The following is a 20,004-nucleotide window of genomic DNA, read 5'->3' as shown; positions in this document are numbered from 1 at the left end:
AACATAACTAAGGGCCTCATGCACTCCAGGCATTCTCTCTTTCACCTTCTTCCATCGGGAAAAAGATACAAAGTCTGAGGTCACGTACCAACCGACTCAAGAACCGCTTCTTCTCTGCTGCTGTCAGACTTTTGAATGGACCTACCTTGCATTAAGTTGATTTTTCTCTACCCCCTAGCTATGACTGTGTCACTACATTCTGCACTCTCTCTTTTCCTTCTCTATGAATGGTATGTTTTTTGTGTATAGTGCGCAAGAAACAATACTTTTCACTGTATGCTAATACATGTAATAATAATAATAAATCAAATCAAAAACTTTTCATTATATCTAACGTGGACTGTTTTTCCTTACTGGTGTAGAAGAAAGAATATTCAAAGTGTTCTGGAAGATCATGATGGGGAGTGGGATAATGTGGTCAGAAGATGAAAGGATAGCAGCTGAAGGCGGCATGGGAGTTGGGTTTTCTATGTTGCAAGAGCAAGTTCAAATAATAACAAAAAATACATACGATAAAGGAAAAAGACAACTTGTATTTGCAAAGCACATACAACATAATGAGATATCACAAGGCACTTCACAGCAGTGTTATGAAACAAGATTTGATATCGAGCCACAAAGAAATTTAAGGGCATTTGGCCAAAAGCTTGGTCAAAGAAGTGGCGCTTAAGGTGTGTCTTTAAAAAAGGCAAGATTGGAAGGGTACTGGAGAGTTTGAGGGAAGTAATTCCAGAGCTTAGGAACAAGGCAGCTGAAAGCATGAACATCAGTGGAGTGATTAAAGTCAAGGACACTCAAGTGAGCAGAACTAGATGTGCAAAGATATTTTGGAGAGTTGTGGGGCTGGAGGAGATTATATAGATAGGGAGGAGCAGGCAATGGTAGGATGTGAAGACAAGAATGAAAAATTTAAAATTGGGACATTGCTTAACCGAGTGCCAGTGTTGATCAACTAGTACAGAAGCAATTGTAAATGGGATTTTGTGTGATTAAGGATATGGGCAGCAGATTTTGGACGATGTCAAGCTTATGGAGGGCAGAACGTGGGAGGCAAACTAGAAATGCAAGACAAAGAAAACAAAATGAAGAGAAACGTGACAATGCTATACAGACGTTATGAAAGCAAAACCTATGAAAATGAATGAATGGGGTATATATATTATTAATGGCTAAATCATTGACTTTGTAGTTGACTTTAAAATTGCTAACACACTGAACACTTCCAGCCTTGTTGAATGCAAGGTTAATATGATCCTGGAAGGTAGGTAGTAGGGAGTTAACAGAGCCCTTCTGCAAGTTATGCAATTACTTTAAATGGCTCTGTAAAGCATTTTTCAGGGAATCAAATTAATGCCATACCAAAACACTGCATCTTCGCAATATGCATGTCTGTGTATGGAGGCTGAGAACAAGAACAGGCAGGAGACTTTTCACAGCATTGTAAAAGTTCCTGTAGATCTAACGGTTTAACTATCAAGGCTAAATGACTTATTTTGCAAAAGTGCAGTAGTGGGTTAAAAATGCAGCAACTTGCACAAAGGAAAAAATAATTCAATTCGATTGTACAATAGGGACTCACAGTTGACCTTTTCAGGTGCTTATCTATGGAAGAGGGTAACAAAGGAAGCTCCCTAATAAAAATACAATTTAATTAATGGATTTAAACATAATTAATTCTACAGAAATGTATCAGTAAATACTGGTACATTTATAGGGGTGGCACGGTAGCACATGGGCAGCATGGTAGCACAGTGGTTAGCACTGCTGCTTCACAGCTCCAGGGTCCTGGGTTCGATTCCCGGCTCGGGTCACTGTCTGTGTGGAGTTTGCACGTTCTCCTCACGTCTGCGTGGATTTCGTCCGGGTGCTCCGGTTTCCTCCCACAATCCAAAGATGTGCGGGTTAGGTTGACTGGCCATGCTAAAATTGCCCCTTAGTGTCCTGGGTGGGATTGTGGTCAGTGCAGACTTGATGGGCCGAAGGGCCTCTTTCTGCACTGTAGTGTTCTATGATATTCCATATTGTTTGATACATCACCAAAAGCCACAAACTCTGATCTTAAAACTGTATAAATTATACTCAGTAAGTACCTAACATGGTATACGTGAAACCCTTTTGAACCAAACATAAAGAAAATGCAAAAATAATTCAAAATTCAAAAATAACAAGCAAGGTTTTTCCAAGTTGCAACATGCACAGCTGTTGGAAATCCCTCATAAAAGGTATTTAATCTCTGAAGTCATTTCCAGAGCACTCAGCCACTCTTCCGCACGTCTGCTCGACTTCTTTGGGGCGGCAGTAACATCTGCAAGTTAATTGACAGGCACTTCGCAGTCCACTGGCTGAGAATGTAACCCCTCCTCCTTCTTGGTTAACCACAGACTCATGCCAGTCACATGCCTCCCCCCCCCCAGTCCCCGCACCACAAGGACTCCACCAGAGAAGGAAGTGAAGCTCATATTACCACTGTAACATGGCCAGTTGCCAAGTCAAACTGGATATTTCCAGTTCAAACTAGCCCTGAGAAGCCAAACAAGCAGTTCTAGCCGTTGCTATATTCAGATGCAAGCTTTTCAACCCATACACATGGAACAGTTTGCCAAAATAAGCCTTCTTATGGTGGTATCCAGTTACACAACGTTACTATTATGTTTCTTAATTGGTGGAAATCCACTTTCACGCACATAAACTTAAGAATAATAATTAAAAATATTACAGCATTCTGGTTTACAGTCCACTTCCCCGAAGTACAGCTCTTCGCTGACAGACTAATCGCAGAAATCAATCATTTCCATTTGTCTGTAGTTCACCAGTCAACTCTGTATTTCTTGCCTTTTGTTTCAGAATTTCCATTCATAAACATTAAATCAAAACTACACTTTCAGCATGTCGATGAACCTGGAGAAACAATAAAACTATGCTGAAGCTATTTCCTGTGATCTGCAACAAACAGCCTTATTTTGCACAAAATTCATGTGACACAACAGCATTCTGACAATGATCCACATGGGCTTTTATGTGCAATGTTTACCATGTTTAACTAAATCTCCAGGCATTTAAGCATATTTAATCTGACAACCAGCTGGGCTCTCTTTATCATGCAGTATTCACTTACCAACATAGGATAACAAGTATGGATTCAGGTAAATTATTCCAAAAGGGGCAAAGCACTTAAGATGCTGTGATTGTGTTTTCCACATTTGTGTGCTTGAATTCAGAGGCACCTTTATCAGACATATCAATCCACCAGCCACATGAGCTGGCTGACCAACCAGCCGGTGAATAAAATGACACCGAGCTGACCAACCTACACCATACAATCTCTAGGGTTCTCCTAAAACATTTTCAGTCAAAAAGCTTTCCAATGATAAAATTCTCTTTAAATTGGATATATCTTCCATCTTGATTTTTACGGGTCAAAAACTACTAAACCCTCTCCATGTGCTTAGTTATCTTGGTAATTGCTGTAATTTTGTGTCATTTCCAACTGGAATGCTTTAGTTTTAAAATATGGAAATTAATTTAGAACAACACAAAAACTGCATCTCAGCCTCTTGGTGAACTCCAGAACTGATACGTGCATGATATCATCTGATTTAATTTCTGTAGACAATTTTGGAATATTGAATATTTTCAAATTCTTAAATCTGATTCAAATTCATCAAGAAAATAACTTATTCGCGATTCTCTATGGTGTCCTTTTATAGTGGTTAAAAAAAAACACTCATTAATATAACATTAAGGAAATCAATCACTACTTTTTTCATCCTACAGCTTTTTCGTCAACTGGCCAGATTAGCCACACAACTACGTTCATATACAATGGAAACATAACACTGTACTTTTTTCCTGTTTCCTGCTTTATGTCCACGTTATGCAACCTCTTCCCAGTATTCTTGAGAAGGTGAGAGGGCATGGGATCCGAGGGCCTTTGGCCTTGTGGATCAAGAACTGGCTTGCCTGCAGAAGGCAGAGAGTGGTTGTGGATGGGTCTTTTTCTGAATGGAGGTCAGTCACCAGTGGAGTGTCCCAGGGATCTGTTCTAGGACCCTTGCTGTTTGTCATTTTCATAAATGACCTGGATGAGGAAGTGGAAGGATGGGTAAGTAAGTTCGCTGATGACACGAAGGTCGGTGGTGTTGTGGATGGTCTGGAAGGATGGCAAAAGTTGCAGCAGGACATAAATAGGATGCAGGACTGGGCGGAGAAGTGGCAGATGGACTTCAACGCAGATAAATGCGTAGTCGTCCATTTTGGCAGAACCAACGGGATGAACAAGTACACTATCAAGGGCAGGAGTCTTGGTAGTGTTGAGGAGCAGAAGGATCTTGGGGTCCGGGTCCACAGGACTCTTAAATCGGCCTCGCAGATGGAAGAGGTGGTCAAGAAGGCGTATGGTGTACTGGCCTTCATAAATCGAGGGATTGAGTTTAGGAGTCGGGAGGTAATGCTGCAACTTTATAAGACCCTTGTCAGGCCTCATTTGGAGTACTGTGCGCAGTTCTGGTCGCCTCACTATAGGAAAGACGTAGAAGCTATTGAAAGGGTACAGAGGAGATTTACAAGGATGTTGCCTGGACTGGGAGGCATGCCTTATGAAGTTAGGTTGAGGGAACTGGGTCTCTTTTCCCTGGAGAGACGTAGGTTGAGAGGCGACCTGATAGAGGTTTATAAAATGTTGAGAGGAATAGATAGGGTGGATTCTCAGAGGCTATTTCCCCGGGTTGAAATGGTCGCTACTAGAGGACACAGGTTTAAGGTGCGGGGAGGAAAGTACAGAAGTGATGTTAGGGGTAAGTTTTTCACTCAGAGGGTGGTGAGTGAATGGAATCGGCTGCCGTCAGTGGTGGTAGAGGCGAACTCGCTGGGGTCTTTTAAAAGACTTCTGGATGAGTATATGGGGTTTTATGGGATTGGGGGTTATAGATAGGTGTTGATGTGATCAGCGCAACTCGTGGGCCGAAGGGCCTGTTTGTGCTGTAGTGTTCTATGTTCTATTAATCACAGGATAATTTTCATTGGTTGAAAATTGAAGCAAACAGAAAGTATGCATTATCAATGCAAGTTTGTCTTTAAAAAACAAAAGGAATTTTACTGAGGGGGTGGTGGTGGCATTGGGGTGGTGCACACTGAAAAATATTCCAGATTTCTTGCATCATGAGAACAGTTTTGCTCAGACATAAAGGTCAACTTATGTCTATTCAACTGTATATTTTAAAGAATGTTTTTTTAAACTAAGTTGAAAGCAGACATCTATAAATCTATAATTAGTTACATACAGTACAACTTCATCAACCAACTCTTTCTTCAGCACGAGGTATCATCACCCAAGGACTAAAACTCATCTTTTAACATTTAATTGAGATGGTGTCAAATGAAAAAAGGGGGAAGGACTATATTAATTGCTGAAATGTATTATCATTGGCTCAGGTCAAGACCATTTAAAGGACAAGTACAAAATATTTCCATGTAGAAAATCTGTACTATCATAGAAACTTTGCTATAGAATGAAGTTCTTCAGCACATGTGCTAGCTCCAATGTTACAGCCATCTACAATTCTCCCATTTCCTTTCTTTATCCTCATGTTCTGTAACAGTTTTCTTCTACAGCTTGCTTCTATAAGTGCAAATTACTTATTAAAGGGGGTAACGAAGAAGAACGGTCTTAATCAAGGTGCTATTTCACAGATGAGGCATTAGATTGAGGCCCAATTTCCTGTGTTCAGATGGATTCGTAGCATTATTGCAAAATATCTTCAAATATTCTGGCCAATGTTCACCACTTAAACACCAGCTAAAGAGATGAATTGGATTTTGACCTCAACTGTTGTGTGCAAACTGACTGTTACAATATCCTGCAGGAATTAGAAAAGGACTGCTAATTGATTGTACAGGAAGCTCTACAAGTGATCTTTTATTAGCCTCATTTTTCCATGGTGCCAATATCTTTTAAAGATGCATAAATCTAAATTAAATAAACCATAAATTCAAATTACAAATAGAAGATGGCTACTCAAACACACTACACTAGGAACTTTCTCAAATGTTTCACACTTTAGCTGTATCAATATTATACTTGTGATTAAGTTCCTGGGAGGGTGGTATCCAGCAGCTGGCTCCCATTATGTTTGCTATGAAATTATTTTCCATAGTCAGTGGCAGATCCAGAATTTGTACTACAATAGAAATAGACAGGCAAACTTAGTTAACAAATAAAGATGAAACCTTGTTCTCTCATCTTTAAAAAAGTAAAGATATACTTTCCCTATCAGTTATTAAGAAAACTGCTCTAATCTTTTTTAAAATTTTAATAATTTTTTAAAAATTGTTTTACGGCATACAGGTATTATTGGCAAGGTCAGTACCCCCCTATTTGCCCTCGAACTGAGGGGCTTGCTAATCCATTTCAGAAGGACAGGAGTCAACCCATTGCTGTAGGCCAGACCAGGTTAAGGATGTCAGATTTCCTTCCCAAAAGGGTATTAGTGAACCAGCTTGGTTTTTACAATCAATGACAGTTATGGTCATCATTACTAATGACTAACATATTAATTCCAGATTTATTAACTGAATTTAAATTCTACCAGTTGCCATGGTGGGGTTTGAACGAGATCTCCACAGCATTAGCCTGGACATATGGATTACCAGTCCAATGACTTTATCAGTGCATCACCATCTTCCCACTTTCCTGTCAATTAACCCAAACTTTCAATTAGTCTTTTCAATCATTAATTGTTGAACATGTTACACTCAGTCAAAGTCATGGCAGTTCTGACTCAGACATGCTTTTTTTTTAAAAAAGGGAATAAATTCAGACTTGAAGACTGGTAGAAGCACCTTCTGCATACCTACCATTTCTAATATTCAACAATACACAATGATCAAAGGATATTTTGGCCTTGGAGGGAGTGCAGAGGAGGTTTACTAGGCTGATACCAGAGTTGAGGGGGTTGAGCTATGAGGAGAGGCTGAATAAACTAGGCTTGTACTCGTTAGAGTTTAGAAGAATGAGGGGAGATCTCATTGAGACATATAAGATGATGAATGGGATGGACAGGATAGAGGTGGAGAGAGGGGAGGGGGAGAGAGGGGAGGGGGAGGGGGAGGGGAGGGGAGGGGAGGGGAGGGGAGGGGAGGGGAGGGGGAGGGGGAGGGGAGGGGAGGGGGAGGGGAGGGGAGGGGGAGAGGAGGGGAGGGGAGGGGGAGGGGAGGGGAGGGGAGGGGAGGGGGAGGGGGAGGGGAGGGGAGGGGAGGGGGAGGGGAGGGGAGGGGAGGGGGTTTAGAACGGAGTTGAGGAGGAACTTCTTCACTCAAAGGGTGGTGAATCTCTGGAATTCTCTGCCCGTTGAAGTGGTGGAGGCTGCCTCACTAAATATTTTTAAGACGCGGGTTGATGGGTTTTTGATAAGCGAGGGGATTAAGGGTTATGGGGAGAGGGCGGGAAAGTGGAACTGAGCCACGACAGATCAGCCATGATCTTATTGAATAGCGGGGCAGGCTCGAAGGGCTGGATGGCCTGCTCCTGCTCCTATTTCTTATGTTCTTATGTTCTTATAACCATTATAGAAAACTACTGCAATAAAACAAAGATCTAGGAACTTACAACATCAATAATAACATTTTTGTCAACAAAAAAACATGTTCAAGAAAGGTGACGGATAAATGGAATAAGTACAATTACTCTCAGCTGTAGACTCAGCTTTAGAATCCATGACAGGATAAAATTATCTAAAACTCAAGATTAGTTTAGAAATGCATAGCTTAAATCAAGCAAGCTGACACAGATTTGTTAAAGGCATATTGTATTTGACAGATTTTATTGTTGTCGGAAGAGGTGCTGGGCGAGAATGCAGAATTTGTAGTGTGCATGCATGTTCAGAAAACACTTGATATATGTCCCAGGTTTGTTTTAAAAAAAAATCGAGGTAACAAGAAAATTAGTGTAGAGAGAATTTGCTAATGGTCAGGAAACAAAGGGCAAGGACTATAGGGGTACAGTCTAGATTAGAGATGAGTTTGGACATGACACTGAAATTTGCAGATGATACTGAAGAATGGAACTTGACAAACAGCAAGGACTGAACTATAGTTCAAGAAGCATCAAAATCTTAGAACACCCTCTCTAATAGCACTATAGTATACCTTATATCACGTGGACCAAAGCAGCTTGCCATCACCTTCTCAAGAGCAATTAGGCATGGACAATAAACCCTGGCCTAGGGAGCAATGCCCACATCCCACGAATCAATAGAAAAAATACCAGCATAGATGGATGCAATTTCAGGAAGTAGAGAAGTAAGAGGTAATATATTTTGAGAGAGAAAGCATGCAGTCACTATGAGAACTGAATGGAACAGGCGCACTTCAAGATTCAAATGCACCATGAAAATACAAGGTAAGCAAAACCATCTAAAAAGCCAAATAATTTTGGATTTTATGAACATTGGCAGGGCATAAGAGTTGTACAGTGATGATAAATTTACACTTGGAATGTTTAGATCACAAGTCAAAAACACGAAAGCTTTGGTCATTCCATTACAGAAGAAAGAACATTAAAGTCATTGTGAGTATAAAGCATGCATTCATCAGAATTATGAGGTAATGAGAAACTATAGTTCTGAGAAGAGATTCAAGATAGTGCAACTATTTCCGCTGGAGTAGAGAATGCAAAGAGGCAGTTCAATAGAAGGTTTTAAAAGTATGGATAGTTTTGGTAGGATCAATTCCTTCCTCTGGTTGGGAAGTCAGTGACGAGGGTTTATCAGTTTTACATTGTCACTAGTTTGTTGCCAATCACTACCAGTGGTTTTCAGGCTATAAAGAAAAGTACAATCCCAAGGCACTGCAATGGGAAGAACTAGTATAATGTAATCGAAACATGAAGCTACTTCAATTAAAAGACAGTATCTATGGGAAAGGACTGGACTATTCGCACAGAAGGTATCCAAACTTCAGTGAATCGTCAGGGACTTGAGGAGACCCAATTTCCTCTTACCACAAATTCACAAGTCTAAATCTTTCACACAACAAATGCAAGCAATTTCTATCAAGCACCTATAAATCTCCAAAGGCTATTTTTAATGCAAAGAAAATGGAGCTAGAAATCCAAAGTGCCACTGTTTAACTCAATTATTGTTCACCGATGACTCAAAATAAGAAATAGGCAAAAAAACGTAAATTAGACAAGCAAAAACAGAAAACAAATGCATTCAAACCTGAACTACACCTGAGTGGTATTGGAAGTACTGTCAATAAGTTTGCAGATGTCACCAAGATTATGCAGTAGTCAGGACAGTAGAGGCATGCAATCAAATAAAGATTTAACTGCACCAGCAGAGCAGACCTGACAGTGGCAAACTACAGTTAATCAAGATAAACATAGTGGCGTGTTGGTAGGGCCAAAACTGATTACATGCATCATTTGCCGAGACCAATAATGAAAGAGATTGAGATGGAGTGTTTAGTCATGATGTCATTACTGAATCTTGGACAGCTTTAATGGATTAACTGTTTTTTTTCCCCACCCTGTCAACTTTGCATGTTCAAAAGACTGGATTTTATGGGAAAGCAGTGGTCCCGTTCACCTGCTGAAAGGGTTGCTTGGGGTGCCAGTCAACTGGTGACATGGGGTATAAAATTCTATCTATAAGTTCTACCATCCTCTCACAGTTATACTATAGGAATCAGAGTGTTATATTTTCCGCTGTCCCAATTTCAGATTCAATAATTTAAAATCTTATGAAGGATTCTGATATATTGCTGCAGCACATATCAAATGCTTCTTTGAAGTTTAATAATCAGCTTCAATTTTTGCTTCCCAAGCCACTTTTCAGTTGCAGAAGAATTTCAGTTTGAAACTGAAAACGTAGAATATAAAAAATAAGTTTATTATTTCTCCAGTTTTATTTAAAAGTTTGGCAGTTAACTGTATGCACGCAATTCTTACTTCCTATTATTTTGTACCTAAACCATAAACTCTGCACAATTCTGGAATTTCTATAAATTTAACATTTGGATTGTTGGGCTAAGTAATGAGTTGTAGAGTGTCATATCTTAGACTGAAATAAGGTAACCTGCTCATTTTGTAGTTCAATTATGCCCAATCTATCTTGCTTCATATATTTAACATCAACCAACAATTTCCCTTATTTCAAATCAGAATTGAATGGTTAAAGTGCATGAAGTATTTAGACTACTTACTTACTTGCAGATCACTATTTTTTGAAAGACTTTCACAACATGTGTAAAAACACAATCCAGAAGAACTTGAAGGTTGCTTGATCCTGAATCTCCAAAGTTACTAATCTTTATATTTTTACAGCCTCAAAAGATGATTTTTTGGTAATTATATTAGATAACAGATTTACAGTGTATTTTTCTAAATTTAATTAGTTTCTAATTTCTAATCTTCTTTGGGTGCAACTCTGCATATACCAGTTGGTCTCCAGTACCTTACCCAAGTAGGCCAGTCTTTACATGCCAGTTTTAACAAGTGTTAAGAATATATTATCTTACTTATTTACTTATTTATTTATTTTATTGAGCACAACAGCTAATGTTCAGCGACAATCCACACCCACACTTACAGCAGAAGTCATAAGGAATATGTAAACTATTCTGGCAAGGATTAGCTAATTCCTCACAGACCAGAAATCAAACCTGGGACTTCCTGATCTGGATGGCTTGTCAATTTGCCATTTTAACCAGCTACATTATTGGAAGAATACCAAAATTCATTGTTCTGCCCTAAAATATTAAAGTATAATTACTTTAACAATGGGATCTACCATCAGCAAAACACTGAAATACAAAAATAGCTGTTCAATCATTAGATTTGGGTATTAAGTCCAAGTCATTAAATAATTTAGGACTATTTGTATCCTTGAATGATTTATTGATCTCTTGGGCAGGTATATATGACTTAATTAACAACACCATATAACTGTTTTTCATATTGGCCAACTTAAAAGCAGGTACTATGACTCACACCCTAGCAATAACCAAGAAGAAACAAAGCACACAGGCAGCTTTGGGCCTCACTCACATTTCCTGCCAATTCCTCAGTGTGGGTGCTCAGTAATCAGCTTTGCCAATCTTTCAAATACAAAAGACAGAAACTTCTGAACATCAGATCCTGCTTTCCACTGATGTTGAACAGGGGCTACATCCATCAATAGTACTGATTCAAATTAAATGTACACTAATAACATAAATTTATCTTATAATATTAATAATGCTAAATGGGCCTTGTTCTTTGGCACTGACATGACAATTAAAACTATGGGAATTACAGTTGTAATTTTGCACAGGGCTTTAGCTCAGAATTGTTTTTAACCTCTATTTAGAAAAAGGTCAGGATAAAGGAAACTCCCACTGTTAACTGGTTTCTGAAACTGAAAACTGACAGGAGGCCAAATACAGACTGCAGTGTAATAAAGGCCATAAGTGGTTACCTCATTAAAGTAGTTCACTTTGTTTGAAAGGGAACATTTATTTGTTCTGCTTTCTATAGTTTGGTTATGTATTTACAAGGACTTTTGGCCTCTGTACTTCACAGTACAAGAACGTTCTCCTTGAATGTAGCAATCTATTTGTGATCCAATCAAAAGCCACTTAAAATCGAGTCAGGTCCTTGTAACAATTAAGAATATTTCATTTTACAAAAACAATAAAATATCTAGAGTTGTTGACAAAAACAAGTGTCAAAACAGCAACTTGTTATGAATATTACGCATGGGCAGGGGAGGAAGGCTGGGCTTTGAAAGTAATAACACATCACAATTTTGACAGAGGAAATGAGGCAAGATGTCTGGTTTTTAACCGAATACCTGGTTGACAAATGATTCCACATTGGTGTGCTTTTAGACACTTGGGTATTCCCCACCTAAACCCGGCTGCCCATGTATCTTTAAGACCTCTCTTGAAATCCTTCTGTTTGACCAAACTTTACTTCTACCTCCTTCTTTGGCTCAACACTGATTTATTCCTTCTGCATCTGTGCATAAGGAATAAATATATATTTTTTCTTCATTAACAGTAGCCATTTAAATAATACTTATTGTTCAATAAAATTCCACTGTGCTAATAAAAACTGCATCTGCCTCCTCAAGGGAGGTGGTGGTCTAGTGGTATAATCATTGGACTAGTAATCCAAAATCTGAGGGTAATGTTTTGGAAATCTAGGCTTGAATCCCACCATGGCAGATGGTGAAACCTAAATTCAATAAAAATATGGAATTAAAATGTCCATTGTCAATTGTCATCAAAAACTCATCTGGTTTACTAATGTTCTTTAGGAGTTGAAATCGGCCATCCTTGCCTGATCTGACCTATATGATACTCCAAATCCACAGCTATGTGGTTGACTCTTAACCACCTCCTCAAGGGCCATTAGGGATGAGCAATAAATGCTGGCCCACCCAGCGATACCCACATCCTATAAGAATTTAAAAATCCAGAGTTATGGGTTGCTAAAGACAAATGGCAGTACACCAATAGACATATTAAAAATGAGTACAAGTACATAACAATTTAATCCTTTTTACCCTGCAAAACCAGAAAATCAACACTGCCCCACTTATGCCTCTATTCAGTATAAATGTTACCAGCTCATAGAAAGAACTGTGGCTTCATTCACATAAATTATATATGCTAGAGACTCACACCTGTTTTTTCCTGCTGTGAAACTCTTGCTTTGCAATTTGAGGATCAAGAAGGGCAGGAGGAATTAACTGCACTCATCCACCTCTGAATCAATCAACGGTAGTATGGTAAACAGTGTTATCCAAAAATGTATTACACCCAGAGTATCTTTTAGTAAACTCACACATCATTAACAGCAATACACCTAATTAGGATACAAATTTAGATGATGTTGTATATTTTAAGAATATTGTGCAATGCCTTAACAATGATAGGGATTTACTCAGGAAATATTATCGCATATTCCAATTCTGTTTATGAAAGGTAACAGCCTTTGTCAGATCTTTCCAGATAAACAGCCCTGGCATTGTAATTTACACTGCAGCAATGTTTCACGAGCGGAGGTGGTTTTGAATCCTGAACCTCTAGTGAACTTACTTAGATATGAAGTTGATTAAAGAGTTAGCCAATAACAGTAACTCAGCATATTCAAATCCAATTCCAGGACTGATGATAGTTATCATGCACACAATGGCATCACCAACAAAATCTATAGGTTATACATTATAACTTACTTTTGGGCATTTGAAGATCAGTCAAAAACATGCACTATAAAGTTCAATGCTTGCATAATAAAGTAAGATTTTTCTATTTCACAACTCAAAGGAATCAGGGCCATTTTGTGTTTCTATTTTTAGGTTTACAAAAGGAATGACAAATTGACGACTACCATAAAATTCCTGTGAATTCAGAGCAGAGAAAGTATATTTGCACAAAACGTATCAACCCAGCTACTGACCTACATAAAACACTGAAACACAGGCTACTTATTCAGATCATATATCATATAGCTACATTTCCTTAAAAAATCACTTGGAAGGCAGTGTCAAGTGGTAAAAATACGTGCAAACGGTCACTGACAAAATATGTACACTTTGCAAACAATATTACAAATATGAAAATTTAATTGGAATAGAATACAGAACTATTTTAAAAACAGTATCTTTTCATTGAAAATTTTATTATAAACTTTGAAAGTATTGTTTACTTTGTGCTCTTAGGACCTCCCACAAACAGGCTGTTTCTGTATAGTTTACTTCTTATTGTGAATCAACAAGTTGCTGCCATGTATGCACTGATGATAGTTTGTTGAAAGTGGCTTTACACCTCAATGGTAATGTATGAGAATGCAACGTTGCTGTCCTGTCACTATCTGTATATCTTGCATAGTTTAAGTAAGTAATTTCACAAGATTACACGCACAAGACATGGAATGCCACACATTACCTTCATTCCTGAAGCAAATGGGAACACTAACCTTTGTAAATTAAATAATGCCCAAGTTATTTTTCTAAACTGATCACCACCTTAGTCGAGCGCTCAACCCGAACTGAATATCATTCATCTGTCGTAAGGGCCCACATTCAAGTGTTGCCAAACTCATTGGTATCAAAATGTCACGGAAGAGGAAAAGCTTATGTAATAATCTTACCACCTCAAATTGCTCTTCGCCAGTAATTCACCCTAGTCTTGTATATAAAATGATCCTCCAGATGCAATCCACTTTCAGAAGAGCAACTGTACTGCTAGGTGTTTTCCACAGTTCAGTTGTCAGTGCATGAAAATGTTCCTTATTATTGCACTTTACTGAAATCCCATTGAGAGCAATACATTCATTACTTTTGTATCACACAGGAACATCATAAGTTTTGTTAAAGCAGGCTTTGATGCTTTTTTCCCCCATTATTTAATTACACAATTTTCAGAATCTCAGGAAAAAAAGACTAAAACAAAAATTTGACAGCATAAAGAACAGGCAATAACAATCAGTGTTGATTTACTGACTTGTACAGTTCACCTTTTCCGATGACTGGTAAAAACAATATCCACATGATTCCCTTTGCTCTGATGTCATATGGTGGGAACTACTTGGTTATGCTCCTCTCCACCTACCTGTCACTGCTGGTACTACTGCTGCTGCTGACTGAATCACTGCTTGATGACCTACTCCGAGACCCACTGCCACTGGGAGAACGGCGTGACCTTGATGCTTGACTAGATCGCTGCGGTGACTGGTTTCCTGACCGTGAGGAATGTGGGGATCGACTCCTGCTGTGCTGATAATTTTTTTCCTGTCGTCTCCCTCTTACTTCCCGAGTAATATCTTCCCTGTAGAGGTCTCGGTGCACTACACTTGATATTGCAAACTGTTCCCTCCCTCTTTGTTCATAACGTGGATCATGAGCTTCAAATCGAGTTGGACTTCGACTTCTTGACCCATAATAAACTCCATGTTGTATAGTTCGATCTCGGGGATCTCTATAGTAATCCTGTTCATAATGTCTGGGGCGATCAAACCCTGTTGCTGTACGATCGTGGTGTCCATAGGCACTGTGATCATAAGTACGCTCCCTGTTATCAGAAGCCCTGTGTTTTGTTTGGGGATGGGGAGGAGGAGGAAAAAATAAGAATCTGTCAAGCATCAGCAAGATAGCAAAAAATTCCCCAACTTGCCCCTAGTAAGCTCTGGGAAAATAAGCATTTGAATTTTAACTAGAGAGCATATAGAAACAATAGAGAAATTAGCAATAGCAATGTATTCAGTATCGATCTAAAATAGTTGAATCAGGTTTCCCTTTAACTTTAATTTTTTAAATTAATCATCTGTAGAGTTTGTGTTTTCCAATTCCCAGGCACTGATACACAAGTAATACATATATTACACATAAAGAGGTTTTGATATTTTCACATTAAGAATTCTCCCACTGTCTGTTCCCTCTGCTCAATCAATTACTTTAAATCACTCTGTTGATCATTTTAAAACTATACAGGAAGTCCTTACATTTTCAAATATTGTGCCATACACCAAATCAATCCATAGGGGCGCTGACCATCAAATCTCAAATGACAAAGATAGACATTTTGTAGCCAGTGTTTAACCAGAAAACTCACGTTTGGAAGAAAGCAGGAATTAAGCAGCAGCAGTGCTGATTATCTACAGATGATGGTGATTCCATTTTTGAATATTCAAACTGGCTGAACCTCAGTCATCACTTTAACTACTAGACAGCAATTGCTGAAAGGTGAACCCCCATGCCCAAATTTCCCAGGTCACCAATGCAGAACACAAAGCTGTAGCAAAAATATGCAACACTGCTGGTTTCTTGCCATGGGCTTAAGTCCAAAAGACAACAAAAAGCTAGCTTGATTCACTTTTCACATTTGTTCAAGAAGGTACTTTTCAAAAAATCAACTGCTTTCTTCCAATGTCCATCCTTTACAATTAAACATTTACTTCCTCACTTTCAAATGGAGTGATACTTTTTAATTTTTTTAGCTAGTTATACTTCCCAATTTTCAGGCACTAAAGATATAGAAAAGATCATTAAAAGATTTCCTGATTCATTAATTTGCTAAATATTTTGCTTCAGTAACAATGTATTAAAGAAATGTGGTTACTTTAATTTCTGAATTCTGCACTGTGTTCTTATTAAATTACTTCATTTTCATTCTGGCCATTTTTGTCCCTATTCATTCTACATGTCTCCCACATAAGTTATTAAAATGTTAATTTTTTAAACATTCTACAGATTCAGGAAACACTGAGCAGCAAAGCACTAAACTATGCAAGTCAACTTGATTTAATTTTATAAGCTACAGTTACAGAACTGAGCTTACAACATACTGTGGAATCATTTTACACTGACCTTTCAGCAATCAGAAGAAGCAAGCTGATTCCAAAGCGTTACTGCATCAGCTGACATACAAAATATACAAACTTCTAATTCAAGAAAGACACAGAGACAGGCAGAGGAGCTAATAGAGCTGTAAGTCAGTGAGATTCTACTGGCTAAGGTGCTGTTTGAGTTTCTAGCAGTGCTAATGACTACTGGAGTTAGTGGAAAGGAAGGGTTGACTGGGTTAGGAGAGGGGCTAAGATATACATGGCAGGACATACCAACCTTTTTAGACTGCAGTAAACACGACCTAAATCCCAATTAAATCTAGGGAGAGAAAAGTGTACAAACATTCCCAATTTGGTCCCCTCTTAAAGGGGTAATCCAACTTCGGATAGTGCTAGTGCCGCAATGATTTGGGGATTGTATCAAGAAAACTGAACGCCCAAGAAAGATAAACTTCCATTGCCAGTGTTAAGTGCATTCGCCTGTAAACAGATAGCTCCCAAAGTTAAAAGTGACTCCCAAACCCCAAGACCTTTCTGAGATGGCGAAGTTCAATTTGATGTGTGTCAGTAGAGAGATGTATCCCAATTCTTGAGACGATATTAAGCAACTATACCCGTCACTCCCAGGGCACAGCGCTTTCTTTCTTCTAGTAGAAGGCATTTATTATCCATTTTCTAGCAGTCAGTAGCCATTCAGTTCTCATGAAATCTTTTCACATTTGGTCTGAAAATTAAAACGTGACGCATCCACTAAGTTTTCCCTTGTTTGATAGTCCATTGGTACAATAAGGTAGAATCAAGAAGTGTGTCAAACACAAACCAGGTAATCCATTCTGCCATACAACTACTTAAAGGTGCATATAATCCCATGTTGAAGAGATAATGACCTCTATTCCATTATACGGGGAAAATGGCATTCCAACTGTTTTAAAAGTTTCTAATATTTTATCTTTAGCCCATAAATATCCAAAAGATCCAATCAGGGAGAAACAAAATAAACAGTACAGATTTGTAGACCCATGATAACTGTATGTGTTACGTCCTCATTCTTCAGCTTTCCTTGCATGTATTCCTGTTGAAAATCATTGGCTGTAAGATCCTTCCAGGAAATGGTAAATCACAAGAGTACTCTATCTTCATAGAAATATTTCATATCCAAAGAATGTGCATCGATACTTTATGTTTAAACCAAAGCCAAATATAATATTGCAGAAAGTCTTCAATGCACTTCAGTATTGCCTCAAAATGTAGGTATTCCTCAGGTTAGTTGCATCAGACAGTAATATTATAGCCACTCGATCGAAGGGATACATCCAGAGGGAACTGCTTGCAATCCAGGGAGAAAAGGGAAGCTTATTACGAGGGTTAACTCCATATTAACTGACAGAAACCTTCCATCAAACTAACCAAAATTTATCCCAGGAGTAGTCATCCAGCCAGCTGCAGGATAGATCCACTGCGAATCGGCCAGAGCTGCTACTGGTTTCAATTTTCTTCCATATCCAACAACGGCACGAATGAACAGATTTCCTCAATAAATCCATCTGGGGAACCTATACATGAGTTGCTGCTTTTCACCACACTATTTATCAAAACCCTGCCTAGAGAAACCTTGGAACTTACCCATCAAGTCTCCGTTCATAACGTCCTTCCCGTCCATGTAGTGATGGTGGTGGTCCATATGTTGGCCCCCCACCACCTCCCCTGAACCCTGAAACCTCTCTAGTACGAGTTCCTATAGGAACGGTATCATCTAATCCCCGAGCAGCACTGGGAATAGTGCCAGGCTCATTGTAATCCGTTCGCAGATCCCTGTCTCCCATTTTGTTGACAGAATTGTGCGCTTTCTGCGCACTTTTGATGTCCACAAAATCCACAAAGGCTGCCACTCCACCTTCTGAGCCCCTTTTGGGAAGAATTTTGACACTTTCCACACGGCCATATCTGAAAGCAAAAGAAAAGAAAATTAGCATAACCAGCTTAAATTTAAATAAGTTGCATTTAACTGTTCAAGGATACAACCATATATAAATATGCACTGCATAAACTTGCCAGCACATGATACAATTGAGGGCTTGTAAAGTAATCTGCAACTTCATACTGTATCATTTTTATCATTTTGTTTTTCTGCACTTGAAAGAAATGTGTTTGCAGTTTTATAGTGCATTCTATACTGTCAAGCTTTCAAATGAAAATACATAGTGCATTTCACTCACGACAAGTCCCAATAAAGCAAACATCATTTTTGTAGTTTTGAGTGTACTGGAGGAGATGGGGCAGTTGAAGCTGGTCTTAACATCAAGTTCTTGAATACACAACAAAACTGTATGTCTGATAACCAGAATCTAGGCCATTGTACTGAAGTGTAATAGAGTTGCATTTAAAAACATCCACCATTTCCGATCAAGCCACTATAAACTTTTGATTAACCCTTGTTAAATTAAATTAATCTAGTATGGATTCTTCAGCAGCCAAAAGTAGGCCTGAGGCAGAAAATAGATCTCTCAGAGTACACAAGCAATGGTCAGATATGATAACCAACATTCGCTGAAGTGCATTACAGATTCTATTCATCACTTTACTTACTTTTCCTGTTCTAGTTTTGTTAAACTAATTTGTCAATTCACTTACTGAATTTATGCTAAAAATAAATGATTCTAAACAAAGTGATCAAAAACCAGAAAACCTCAATCTACATTACTAAGTCATAAATGTAATTGTCCATCATATCTCTATATCTACAGACATTTCGAATTCTCTTCCTTTTCCTGCCAGCTTTCAATACTCATATTTCTTGCAAATGTCAGCCATGGGTCAGTGATAGCATACTCACTTGGGGGAGAAGGATTAGGGTTAGACGAATACAAAATTGAGGCTGATGCTCCAGTGCAGTACTGAAGGAGCATTGCCAAAGCTGCCATCTTTTAGATGAGACCTAAACCAAAGGCCCACCTGTCTTCTCAGGTGATATAACAGCAGGTAAGTTCCCCTGGTGTCCTGTTCAACATGTATCCCTCAACCAATACCATTAGATTATCTGGTCCTTGCTGAGCGCAACCTGACTGCCATGTTTCTTATATTACAACAGTGGCTATACAGTCAACAAACTACTTTTGAAGTAAAGTGTGGCATGTCCTGTGGTTGTGAAAGGTGCAAGTCTTTTACTGTTTGGATCCTGATTTCTCTGATGCTTAATTCACAGCACAGCAGAGCTTGATCCTACTCTCATCTGATAACAGATTATTTTCACTCTGTATGCCAGTGCCGCTGATTCTCTAAATATAGGGTCTTATATAACCCGTAACTGCCCAAAGTAAATTTGCTGGGATTGGCTCTGCAGTATCTGGCAAGTTAATTTTAAAATTGGGGTTGGCTGCACTGCATCTGCATGCTTAGAGTCAAGGGCAATGCCATATACCAATAAACTAAGGACAGCTATACATACTTTTAGTAGGAAACATAGAATCCATTACAGTGCAGGAGGCAGTAATTCAGCCCATTAAGCCTGCACCAACGCTCTGACAGGAGTATTTTACCTAGGTCCTCTCCCCTGCCCTATTCCCATAACCCCACACATTTACCACTGCTAATCCAACTAGCTTACACATCTTGGGACAGTAAGGGGCAATGTTATCATGGCCAATCCACATAACAAGCACACCTTTGGACTGTGGGAG

At 38.8% G+C, this 20,004-nt stretch overlaps 1 protein-coding gene across 1 annotated transcript in view; it reads right to left on the bottom strand.

Moving 5' to 3' along the window:
- Positions 1 to 20,004, bottom strand: part of spen (spen family transcriptional repressor) — a 90,944-nt gene that overhangs the window by 51,533 nt on the left and 19,407 nt on the right. The window contains exons 2-3 of the mRNA XM_080215380.1: positions 17,951 to 18,271; positions 14,596 to 15,069 (exon numbers count right to left, since the gene is read on the bottom strand). Of these exons, the coding sequence (XP_080071506.1) occupies positions 14,596 to 15,069; positions 17,951 to 18,271 (795 nt within the window). The remainder of the gene's footprint in view (positions 1 to 14,595; positions 15,070 to 17,950; positions 18,272 to 20,004) is intronic.

This window comes from Carcharhinus amblyrhynchos, chromosome 30 (assembly GCF_965287045.1).
Source record: "Carcharhinus amblyrhynchos chromosome 30, sCarAmb.v2.hapA, whole genome shotgun sequence".
Lineage (NCBI taxonomy): Eukaryota > Metazoa > Chordata > Chondrichthyes > Carcharhiniformes > Carcharhinidae > Carcharhinus > Carcharhinus amblyrhynchos.
Note: the sequence above shows the minus strand (reverse complement) of the source record. Positions and strands in the feature narration are given on the sequence as shown.